This window comes from Simochromis diagramma, unplaced genomic scaffold, assembly GCF_900408965.1.
Source record: "Simochromis diagramma unplaced genomic scaffold, fSimDia1.1 OVJJ01000717.1, whole genome shotgun sequence".
Lineage (NCBI taxonomy): Eukaryota > Metazoa > Chordata > Actinopteri > Cichliformes > Cichlidae > Simochromis > Simochromis diagramma.
The window spans coordinates 2,488,868-2,501,960 of record NW_024387503.1 but is presented as its reverse complement, the minus strand read 5'-3'; the positions used below and the strand labels follow the sequence as shown (position 1 = coordinate 2,501,960).

Sequence of the window (13,093 nt, the reverse complement as noted above, 5' to 3'; positions counted from 1 at the left end):
ATTTGAGGCTCTCTGTGACTGAGCAGTGAATGAGTTTTCAATTAGCACAAAATATGTGAAATAACAACGACAAAAAGACACCAGTGGCTGCATAGCTTACCTACATACCTTACAAACTGACTCAGAGAGGTGGAGATTACTAGACTGTGTTTTAGATCCAGGCAAGCTGATTTTGTCTGAACTTTCCAATTATATAATTATCTCATACAGTTAAGTTGCTAGTATTTGTAGATACTGATGGATTGTTTTGCTTTCGTTGCTGTGAGTTACTCAAATACTGATAAATGTAAAGCTACAGCCAGCAGCTCATTAGCCTAGCGTGTACTGGAGCTCTAACTCATGTCATATTCAGCGCAAAATACACTCAGGAAAACTTTTCAAATTGCCAATAATATATAGAACTGGGAGACTGCAAACTGGGTATGCTAACTTTGCTAAATCTGTCAGCCTGCGCTTCTGAAGCTTATCACATTTTATTCATTCAATTTGTATATAACAGGGTTTTAAATATCAAAGTGAAGTTTAGGGCATCTAATTCTGTTTTTAATTTCTCTGTTTCAATTACTCACTAAGCTACCAGCTGGGAGCAGGCAACAATATATTCAGTAACAATACATTTACTGAATAAGAGAGTCCTATCAATTTTCTCACATAGGTCCCTGAAAGTGGGGAACCACGTCAACTAATAACTAAATTCCTCAAAATATGTTTCAAAATTAAGGTGACATGGTGACCTGTTCGGGTGCACCTGCCTCAAACCTTTCACAGCTTGGAAAATGGATGGATGGGCCTGAGTATTTCTCATGAACAAAGATAATATAAATCTAAATGCAGTTGTGAAATTTGCCAGATTTTACTAATTTTAGTACGTTTTTACTACAATGGTGTGCATCTGCAGTTGCACTTTCATATTTAGCTTGTTGACACAATAATGCTCATCCACCTCCCAGCAAAATATATAAACAAATGATTATACATATTGCAACACAGAATTTTTCTTTAAATGCAAATCCCCAGATTATTCATTAGTAAGTAATCATAAAGTAGTGAGCAAAATAAAAAATATCATTTAAAAAATAAATAAATAAATTCCCAGGTAAGTGATTGTAGCTGTGAATAGAAGCATATGTGTGTGTGTGTGTGTGTGTTTGCATGCACCAGAAAGGCATACTTGCCTGAAGACAAATGGTCCTTTGACCTTTGTATGAACCAGCAGCCCCTGGTGAGTGATAACTCATGACCTGGTGGACGGGTAGGGCATCCATCTCTCACCCTGCTAAGGATGAATGTGATGATGAACGCGCCCGCTTGCTGCTATTTAGATAGCCCTGAAGTCACAGCTATGACAAACTACCCACACAGAGAGCCAGGGCTGAGCCTTGTTTATACTGTCTGCCCATTCACCACCAGGCTACGACTGTACAAACTCTAACAGTGCCACAGGGAACTTGTACAAACTCAGGGTCAAATAAGAAGAGCAATCTGTCTCAGTGACTCTGCCGGCTTACAGTTTTACTGCTCACACTCGTGCATACAGCACATACAGCGCGTGCATCTCCAATACAGCAGCTGAGAGCATTAATGTAGAATAAAGCTACGATCAACCCAAAAATCCAGCAAAGTCTTATTAGCATCTGACTGAAGTAAAATGATCAGACTACAGTAGCGAGTCCAGGCCTCCAGCGCGCCCGCTCCTCTCCTCTTGGTTGACCCTGTGCTCACAAGCTGCTCTCTTCTTTTTAAGTCACATGCCTACAAAGTGAGGTCACACTTCACAGTGTTGACTAAAATTATGAACTGTGTCCAGATTGCCTCCAGCAGATAATCCTTTAGTCATCAGGGAGTCCTACGAGCTGTAATACAAATAGATGATTCAAGCTCACTTCTGTCTGATGACAACGACACTGTGGCGATTCCGTCAGTAAGCGCTGACGTGTTTGGTGGTGTTAGCTGCTGTTAGTCAGTGTTTCTAAACATGTCTTCACAGTGGGTCTAATGCTTTTGAGCTCAGACACTCTCATATGATGTGGGAATGTAATGTGGGGATGAATGTGATTTTTAGGACGCTAAAGACTAACATTAATTGCCATAGCTTTAGCTTTTAATTGACCCTTAAGCTATATGTTAATCAGATTTTGCCTTTCTTTCAGAATTCTCAGGAATCTAGAACATTCTAATAGAAGTTCTCTGGGTTCTTCTGTAATGTGCATCAGCGGTCCCCAACCTTTGTTGCGCCACGGACCGGTTCAATGTCAGACAATCTTTTCACGGACCGGCCTTTAAGGTGTCATGGATAAATACAACAAAATAAAATGATAGGACCAAGACAGAAACTGTGGTGTTTTGTAAATATAATAAAAAAACGCAATTCACTGTGTAATATTAGCAGCGTCCTCCTGAAATGCGCCAACAACATTGAGAGTAACAATGGTCGATATGGTAATGCATGAATATTACTTTCAAAATAAGACACAACTACACGGGAAAAGACCCAGCGAAATCGAGTTAACGATGAAAACCCTGAAAACCATAAATTTCACACCCGAGCCTCAACTCTTGCGGCTCGCTACCAAACGACTCACGGACTGGTACCGGTCTGTGGCCCGGGGGTTGGGGACCGCTGGTGTACATGACAACAAACCTAGAATCACACATCAGTTCCCCTATATATAATAACATGCGAAAAAATATAAACAGCTGATTAGTCTTTACCTGATTATTTAATGCACTCTTTTTTTAGCTCTGCTGGGTTTTTTTTTTACATCTAAAATATTGAGAAATACTGCTTTAAACACAGAACACCAATAAATATATGTATGCTTATACATGTAAAATAGTTCCCCTTGAAATCTCTCACTAAATTATTTAAAGAACTGTGCTAAAAATGTGTCGAACATGTACAGTTTCCTTTCAGCATCTATAAAAAGCAGCATAAGAAATATAATGTTTCTGCTCACTCCAGCCTTTGCCTGCCATCTTAGTGTTTCAAGCCTCAGCTGTGGCAGACAGTGAGGAAGAACTCTCCCGGAACAGGTGCCAGGAAGATAATAGCACCTGCAGCCCAGCAAGGTCGCCACACTGACCCGCGGGTCCTTCTCTATTATTGCGTCTTTGTTTGACAGCGCACACTGTGTGTACATACATGCATGTGCCTGCATTCTATCGTGTGCACATATTTCTCTCCATGCTCGATTTCTCTTACACACAAGTCTGCACTCACACATGGGCGAGCGATTCTACCGTTATCCAACTGATGGTCCATTCAAATTAAAATGAACCTCCATCACGCTAATAGGGTGAGCGGAGAACAAAGCGCGGGCTCTCTGCAGTCAGCAAGAATAGCAGGAGGATTATCACCGCTATCGTCAGAGCTATTATCATTAAACCAAGTTGCCACTCTCCCTTTCCGCTGCAAACCAACAGGCCGCCTGAGTTTACTGCTGCACCAGTTTGAATCGGTGCAGAGCCTGTCGCTTTAGTGACAAGGACATGACTGTGATGTGAAAGCACAACAGATGACGAGTCTGATTTCAAGAATTATATCTGGACATTTAGGCAATTATGTGTATTCCTGAAAGCACAGGGCCTAATTTGAACTTAATGATACGTTTAACTCACTGTTGGAGGCATGCAGTATGTGCTGTTCAGAGTTCAAAAGCAATGCTGCAGTTCCAATGCCTCTGTTGACTCATCATCTGATCTGCTTCGTGCTGCAAATTATTTTCAACCCTGTCATCATCTGTATCCGCAGGTATTAATAGGGAGCATACTGAACTTCAATACCGCGGTGCATTTGAAGTAAACGTATATTGAAACCCGACTCATTAGCCTAACGGTGCCATTGTAAGAAATGTAGGTTAGTTTGTTCCCCTTTGGAGTGCTCATCACAAAAGAAACTGTTTGTAAGGATTGTTACCATCTGGTGGTAGCTAGGCTAATTACCAAAGATAAAATTTCTGGCTGTGGAAGAAGCTTTAACAGGCAAGGTGAAGATATGAAGGAAAGAGGTATTCTTTATAGTTACAGCAGCTGATGAGTCAAGCACTGACAAAGCCACTGCCTCATCTACAAGCTCAAAGTAAAGAAGAGGCTTCTATCGCTAGATAGCTAGCTACCTTAGCTATCTTAGCTCTCTTAGCTTAGGAGTTCTCAAACATTTTTGTCACGAGGTATGCTATTTATGAAAAAGCATCATACACAGACATTACTGCTTCAGAGCCACATCTTTTAACCCTCTGAGGCTCACTTTTTTAAATTATCTATCGATCTATCGATCTATCGATCGATAGATATACAGGGTGGGCCATTTCTATGGATACACCGTAATAACATGGGAATGGTTGGTGATATTAAAGTCCTGTTTGTGGCACATTAGTATATGTGAGGGGGCAAACTCCTCAAGATGGGTGGTGACCATGGTGGCCATTTAGAAATTGGCCATCTTGGATACAACTTTTGTTTTTTCAATAGGAAGAGGGCCATGTGACACATCAAACTTATTGGTAATGTCCCAAGAAAAGCAATGGTGTGCTTGGTTTCAACGTAACTTTATTCTTTAATGAGTTATTTACAAGTTTCTGACCACTTATAAAATGTGTTCAATGTGCAGCCCATTGTGTTGGATTGTCAATGCAACCCTCTTCTCCCACTCTTCACACTCTGATAGCAACACCGCAGGAGAAATGCCAGCACAGGCATCCAGTATCCGTAGTTTCAGGTGCTGCACATCTCGTATCTTCACACCATAGACAATTGCCTTCAGATGACCCCAAAGATAAAAGTCTAAGGGGGTCAGATCGGGAGACCTTGGGGGCCATTCAACTGGCCCACGACGACCAATCCACTTTCCAGGAAACTGTTCATCTAGAAATGCTCGGACCTGGCACCCATAATGTGGTGGTGCACCATCTTGCTGGAAAAACTCAGGGAACGTGCCAGCTTCAGTGCATAAAGAGGGAAACACATCATCATGTAGCAATTTCAAATATCCAGTGGCCTTGAGGTTTCCATTGATGAAGAATGGACCCACTATCGTTGTACCCCATATACCACACCCAACCATCACTTCTGTTGTTCCAACAGTCTTGGAGGGATCCATCCAATGTGGGTTAGTGCCAGACCAATAGCGGTGGTTTTGTTTGTTAACTTCACCATTCACATAAAAGTTTGCCTCATCACTGAACAAAATCTTCTGCGTGAACTGAGGGTCCTGTTCCAATTTTTGTTTTGCCTATTCTGCAAATTCAGTGCGCTGATCTGGGTCATCCTCGTTGAGATGCTGCAGTAGCTGGAGTTTGTAAGGGTGCCATTTGTGAGCAGCTAATATCTGCCAAAGGGATGTTTGACTAATGCCACTCTCCAGTGACATGCAGCGAGTGCTACGCTGTGGGCTCTTGCTGAATGAAGCTAGGACAGCCACTGATGTTTCTTCATTAGTGACAGTTTTCTTGCATCCACATTTTGGCAAATCCAACACTGAACCAGTTTCACAAAACTTAGCAAGCAGTTTGCTAACTGTAGCATGGGAGATGGGTGGTCTCGTAGGGTGTCTTGCATTGAAATCTGCTGCAATGACCCGGTTACTGCGTTTACCAGATATCAACACGATTTCGATCCACTCCTCACGTGTTAACCTCTTTGACATGTCAATGGCTGTGAACAAAGAGAAACTTGTAAATAACTCACGAAAGAATAAAGTTACGTTGAAACCAAGCACACCATTGTTTTTCTTGTGACATTACCAATAAGTTTGATGTGTCACATGGCCCTCTTCCTATTGAAAAAACAAAAGCTGTATCCAAGATGGCCGACTTCTAAATGGCCACCATGGTCACCACCCATCTTGAGGAGTTTGCCCCCTCACATATACTAATGTGCCACAAACAGGACTTTAATATCACCAACCATTCCCATGTTATTACGGTGTATCCATATAAATGGCCCACCATGTATATATATACACACACACACAGTAATGATGCTGCTGACATCTTCAAATGTATATTCATTTTTTCTTTAATTCACTGGAAATTCTTTTGAGTGGCGTATTTGGAAAAAAAAAAAGAAATACTCAGAATTTATAATGTTGTCTCAAATGTCTTTAATGCTTGGAAACTAATAGCCTTTTCTGATGGCAGCAAATCAATTGATTATCTCACTCCTTGAGATACCAGCGAGTAATAGATTTTAAGTGGTTCCATATTTGTCTTTGGTAATTAGGCCTTAACTAAAGTACATTTACAAATATCTAATTATATATTGGCCAATGACAACTATACTATATGTTCTTTGTTACGCACTGATAAAATAAACTGTTTTCTTGATCATATCTGAAAAATGATGCGTCAAGTGATTTAGAAATGGTGTAATCGCCACAGTCTTTTGAGCACAGTGGCTCCATACAGCAGAGCAGCTCCAAACATGCACCAATAAGACAATTAAATACGATTCTTCATTTTCAGCTGTGGATGCGGGTATTAAAGGGTGTCTGAATCTTGGTGTTAGATCTGTAATGGAGTGGGAGGGAGCTGTTTAGGGTCTACCTCGCCTCTTGCATGACGTCAGTTGGGTTTGATTCTGGCCCCACCGCAACCCTGCTCGGATAAGACGTCAAAAACATGGATGGAAAAAGATGAATAAAGAACATCAGCAGATATATAGATCAGAATTTTTTGCTCTCCTAAAATGGGCTTCAGCCCCATCGGTCTAATTTGTTTTCCCCTGAAGCATCTCTGCAACGGATTTGGCGAATCAAACATGTATTCCACAGAGAGAGACAGAGAGAGCAAGAGGAAAAGAAAACCTGAAAGAGAAACAAGAGCAACAGAGGAAGGGATGAGAGTGTAAAGATAGATGCTATCAGACGGAGATATCATAGAATCCACTGATTACACTGCAGTAAATAATAAACAGCGATCGCATCCTGATTGATGTACATCTGTTGTTGCACTGAATATTTGCCCAGCAAGCATCCGATAGAGTTGCAGACTGTGTTGTGTGACTGTTTAGCCTATATGGAATAATGATGATGACTATTTAGCCTTTTAAGAAAGCATTCATATTTAACTTTTACCTAATCTATGTCTCTTGATCGTGTTCTGAGAATAAATCAATAAACAGTACTATGAACAGCAGGCATGGGGCTCAGGTGAATGAGAGAATGAAGAGAACACGAGGAGTGCGACACACACACATGAGACACCAAACAAGCAACTGGCGAGATGAAGAAGAGGAGAGGATCAGGTAGGTGCAGAGTTATCACAGTTTATCCCAGCTCCAGTGTGTCACAGTTCAATAGCAGGTATGAGACCAGGTGGAACAAAGCATGGATGGCATACAATCCAGCATATGGCAGGTTCATCAACATCGAGCTTCTCACTTTTCTAGTTGTTTTACACCGGTTGTAAGTGTTTCTGGTTTGATGATGAGGGACCCAGTCTACATAACCAGTACCTTTTGATAGATCACAGTGTTTCACTTTATATTCCTTTAACTTTAAAATGGGGCAATCTGCACAGAAACAACACAACCACACTGTATAAGTGAGTCTAAAAAGGAAGACAGCGTTTTTTTCCACTACTGTTATTTTAGTAAATATTTTTTCTGGTATAGTTTAAAAAAATCTTATTTCTAATCATATTACATAAATGATTACAGATTAAGCAATTTATTACTTTACCTCACCTAGATCAGCGGTCCCCAACCTCCGGGCCATGGACTGGTACCGGTCCGTGAGTCGTTTGGTACCAGGCTGCGAGAGTTGAGGCTCAGGTATGAAATTTATGGTTTTCAGGGTTTTTATTGCTATTTTTTAAAAATAATTTTTATTGTTATCTCGGTTTCCCTGGGTCTTTTCCTCAGTGTTATGAATAAATTGTCTTTCTTTTGGTACCAGTACTGGTTTTATTTTGTTGTATTTATCCACGACACCTTAAAAGCTGGTCCGTGAAAATATTGTTGGACATAAACCGACCCAACCAAAAAAGGTTGGGGACCGCTGATGCACGACTATTTGAACATGCCATGGTTTTAAAAAGAGACAAATAAGTACAGGACTAAAAGACTTTTAATAAATGAACTGTTTCTTTTCATCATTAATTCGAGAAAAAGACTGGAAAAGCAGCTGTACAATAAAGGCGTTTTTACTGGTTTTACTGCTGCTTTCAGTGACTTACAGAGTATACCTTATGTCTATTATGTCTAAATATAGAATGGTGGGTATGTAGGTCCATGTGGGCCAGCATTTGAGGCACTCTTAACCCGCAGATATCCTCTCTTTTTGTCCTTTACGCAAGGCAACATTTGTAGCCTGAGGTGCCACACACCCTTCACCAACAGCTCCGGCCCCAAAGCGCCACTGTCAGTGAGGTAGCGGAGGGGGTGGGGATGAAATTCTCCATCACGCCAAAGCCCATCCAAGCAGACCAATGCCAAAGCGCCGTGTGTGTACAAACAATTCAACTGAATCTGACTGGATGTATACTCAGGCCTTATCTGGGCAAAGCCAAATACTCTCTGAGCTATCAAAGGTAATGGATGAGTGATTGGAACTCTAAGTTTTTCGGGCAAATGCAAACACATCTATTACGCTCCACCACTTCAAGCTGTACAAATCAAAATCGGGGCAGCAAGAAGGAAAAATAAACTACACAGCATGTGACTGTTAGGAAACTTGGAAAAAACATCATTTTGCATATCGCACCGATCAGCCTGCAGGTCTAAAACTCTAACTCGGCCAACCCTGCGGCGATGCAACATCAGACACACTTAATGCAGGGAAAGATTTTTTTCTAAATACCTTTTAAAGGATTTGCAAGATAAGCTTGTCGGTCTCTCCTAGAAGGGGCCCCTAAAGGATCCTGGAATCGATGGATGGGAGAGGGATTTACTGTAGGGCAAAGAGGGGGAAAAATGTTATTTAATGCTTGCATGTGAGCAGAATAATGAAGCGGCGAGCATATTCGCATATGCGCTCATCATTATCAGTGCTCCTAATCTGCCATTAAGCAATTCCATCAGCTACAGGGATCTAATATTCGCTGCAAAAAGAGCGTATTTATCATTTACTATGAATCAACTGCTATCAGATGTATTTACATAGTGAGGAAGGAGTGTAAAAACACTCTTGACCCCTCATGCAGAGAGAAGTAAAAAATATCAGTGGTAGAAAATATTCTGTACACAGGCACAGTGACTGAGCTAATCATTCAGGCCTCGCTACTACAGCATTTCCCATAATGCTTACCACTTATCATATAATGCACTAATCCAATAAGGATGTATGGCATCATCCTCGGGTTATTACAAAAACAGATAAAGGAACAAAAAAACCAACCATGATCGTATTAAAGGGATCACACTGTTTAAGTTTAAAAATGCTCATCCAGATTAGCAGCTTACTACATCCAAGGTCCAGGCTAAAACTGCACTTTTTCTTAAGTTATCATCTTGGACTAGTTTTAAATGAATTACAGACTGTTTGCAGTTCTGCGCTATCGGCCACATTCATCATCCAAGATGGCGTCAGCTACCTTTAAATCCTGCAGTGTATAAATAATAAAGCTCGAGCGTAACCGTGCGTTAAAGTAAAGTAGTTTGCTTCTACACAGCTATAAATTCCAACAGTCTCCTGTTTCAGCTAGCATGGCTACAACTACTGACCACCTATTAGCTTTAGATTCAGTGTTTTAGCACAACACTGTGTACAAGGTCAGCAAGTGTGTTTTTGACATCTTTCTTACAGCCCTTCATTCTTTGCACCCATTAACATTAAAACCTGACAGTCTAACATTTTTTCAGCCACATCATGAAGTTAATGCTAGTTAGCTTAGCTAGCTACAGCAAAACCGATAAATACAAACTAGAATCAAGAAGCTAGCTTTGTTTATTGATATCTAAAATCAGCAATTTCAAGTGGTAAATCATACAGTGGTCAAGAGCAGAAGAACTGGAAAATATTTCATGCTAGCTCTCTAAGAAAATTCAGACTTTGCCTTCCCAAGCTGCTAACACCCACAACAAAAACCTACAAATGATGAAAAGCAGTGATTGTGGTCACCACCTCAGCCCAAATTGGTGAAGCAAGGTTAGGACAAGTTTCTTAGAGAACAGGCCGTGCAACAACATCTCTCCGCACACGGAGAACTCTTTTGGAGGTTGTTAAAAGGTGTAGCTTTCTCTCCGACCTCCGGAGAGAGCCCTCAGGAGAGGTTCTCTTGTAAAACGCTCCATCTTATTAATGGAAATAAATGCCGTTAGTGCCCCACCCCTCTTCCCCCATCCCCCCACCACTCCAGCAGTAAGACGTGTCTATTCTTGGCTAAAGTCTCCTTCATTAACGTTATCTCAAATAGGCACCGAGTCTGATGGCTAGAGGAGGGACGGCAAGCGGCTAAGCTGCTTCATCCAATTTCATTATTCCATATGAGGCGGGGTATCAGTGTTAACTTTGCTATGTCAGCAAAGCACACGAGGCAGTTGTGCTGTTGTGTGGCTGAAGCATGACATAAGGCGAGAGGTGCCAGCAGCGCACGCTTTGCCAGCTGATCAGATGCTGACAAAGGCCATTCACGTGTTTGTGAGTTTTAATTTCCAAATGCACTCGAATGGCGAGCGAACACATTTCAAGGCTGACTTGCTGTATTTTGGACCGAGTTGGTAAAACAGCACAAAGCTTTTTTTGGAGCCCATATCCTAGCACCTTCTTCAGCTATTTTCTGCTTATGAAATATTTCCCTTTTCATAGCAGCAGCTACCGTGCTGTGAATACGCACATGAAGCTGGAGGACAACAATAACAGTGTGTGTGCTTCAGGGAAGAGGGAGAGAGAGAGGGAGACAGAAACTGAAAGGAAAAGACATGAAAGAAAGGAAGAAAGGGAGAGGAGGGATGAAGAAAGCGTGAAACTGTGGACCGTCAAATGATCTGGCCTCTCTCCAGGCATGATGACTCAGGGATGATGGCACAGTTAGAGCTAATTAGGATCATAAACTGGAGAAATGTTTTGCCACCATGATGTGTGGGGTGCTTCCACACTATTGGCAGGACTTCGCATTAGATGTGAGAGCTAGTCTTGATGGCATGATAAAATAATAATAACAGCGATGATAAGACACAAAAAATCCACTGCCATGAATTAAAAACTTGAAATTTTTAGGTGAGCGAATCTAGTTCAGAATTACCAGACTCAGTTTAGTGAAACGTAACCACACTAGAGCTCTGTTTCTGTTTGACTTTGGCAGTCACAATGTAAGAACAAGCATGAAAAGTGCATTTTGGTTGACATTTGGAGTAAATCGAGTGCGTAATTTTGCTATTAGAAATGCAATTTCTTTGCATTTTACAGCTCTGTCTTCACACTAAAACCCTTCTATACAAAGTCCAGCTGCCACAATCCAGATAAGATGAGAGGAGGTGATAAAAACAGCTTTCCATATAACTGTGAAGGTTGTTAGAGATACCAGCTGCATGAAGAATACACCTCATCTACATGTTGTATTGGATGAAAAAGCTAATGTTAGTTATTGTTCCTCTAAAACCTTAAGTAGGAAAGATGAGATAGTATTCTTTATCTTAAATATCAATGCAACAAAAATGCTAAATATTTTTTAAAAACCAAATTATTACCATGTAAACAAGCTGAAAATTAAATATATTTATATATATGTGGTTTTGGTTCATGATATAAATGAAACTGGTATCAGGATGATTTCAAAGGTAGGAAGGTCAATAAAATTTCCCCCTTTTTCATTTTTCTTTTTTTTGTCTTGTTCTCAGCTGCAAACGCTACAAGGTCCATCTGAAGACAGAAAAATAAGACCTGCCGTCATGTTAACAGCAAAGAAACGGAAACTGCCTGAAAGCAGAGACAGAAAACAAACGATCAAATGTTTAAAACGGTGACCCTTTTTTCATTCTGCATTATTGTACGATCTAAATGCGTTCGGTTTTTGGATTTCTGGTTAGGAAAAACAAGATGCTTAACAATATCGCGCTGTGCCTTGGGAAACCGTGGCAGTGTTTTGTCTTTAGTTTGCAGCCAAAATGAATATTGACTCAACAAAAAAAAAAAAAAAACATTCAAAGCACACATACACACACACAGTGAAAAAAAAAAGATGTCTGAATTGTTCCTTAAATTGTAATCCCTACTCTTACTGGATAAACAAATCACCAGCTTGTTGCTCCCAAAGCATCGCACATGTTCCCTTGTTAAAAACTCTCTCATCGATCTAACGTGCTTCTCAAAAGATACACAATAGTTACACTATTGCTCGGCTGTTGCTCACATCTGGCATCACCCCAACAGCAGCAGCAGCAACAACAACAACAAAAACTTGCTTGACAGTTGCTACGAGACATCCAAACTCTCTTTTACACAACAGGCTCTCTCATGTTGCGTTGTTTTGTGGACTGCAGACGCACACACACTGACGGGAAGCGATAATGCCGCCGAGTTGCCGTGCCACATCTGTGTTTATGAAGACTGACAGCTCCCCGCGAACGGCGACATGTACCGGGCACACAGGCGACAAGAACACACACACACACACGCGTGCACGCAAACAAATTAACACACACAGAGGCATCACTCTGGAGCGCAATTTCCATCAAAGCGGCACACGTGCATTAGTGGCATGCAGTGTAACCAGCTCTCAAATGTCTCCACCAAAGTAGTCATTGTTGTGAAAGCTCTTGTGGACAGGCTGATGAAGCGTAACACATGACTAACTCAATTAAACTGTGTTTTTGTTGTCATAGCAACAAGTGCAACAAGGTATTTGCAATGAGTAATACCCTTATCTTTCCAACTGTGGGAGTCATCAAACAACAGGCTAATTAACTTAAGTGTCACCTTCTGCATTTTTTAAATCTGCATCTGTGCTTTTGATACTTGTTCTGATTCATTCTCTCCGCAGCCTGACTGAGGCAGCTCTTGCACTCCGCGTGTTATTGAGACATTTCGCCATGAAATTTGTTTTCTGGCCCTGAACTTTAAGTACAATTTCTCACTGCCGAGCTCCAAAAAAGCCAAGAGGGACTATTACCAGATAATTACTAATTATGCTAATGTGCTAAAGTTGTGCTATTCCTT

The 13,093-nt window shown here is 41.0% G+C and overlaps 1 protein-coding gene across 2 annotated transcripts in view; it reads right to left on the bottom strand.

Annotated features, from left to right (window-relative positions):
- adarb2 (adenosine deaminase RNA specific B2 (inactive)) overlaps positions 1 to 13,093 on the bottom strand; it is a 212,361-nt gene that overhangs the window by 190,461 nt on the left and 8,807 nt on the right. The window contains exon 2 of one of the 2 annotated variants that reach the window (XM_040018694.1): positions 8,798 to 8,887. The exons of the other annotated variant lie outside the window; for it this stretch is intronic. Coding sequence (XP_039874628.1) covers positions 8,798 to 8,887 — 90 coding nt within the window. The remainder of the gene's footprint in view (positions 1 to 8,797; positions 8,888 to 13,093) is intronic. 2 annotated transcript variants of the gene reach the window in all.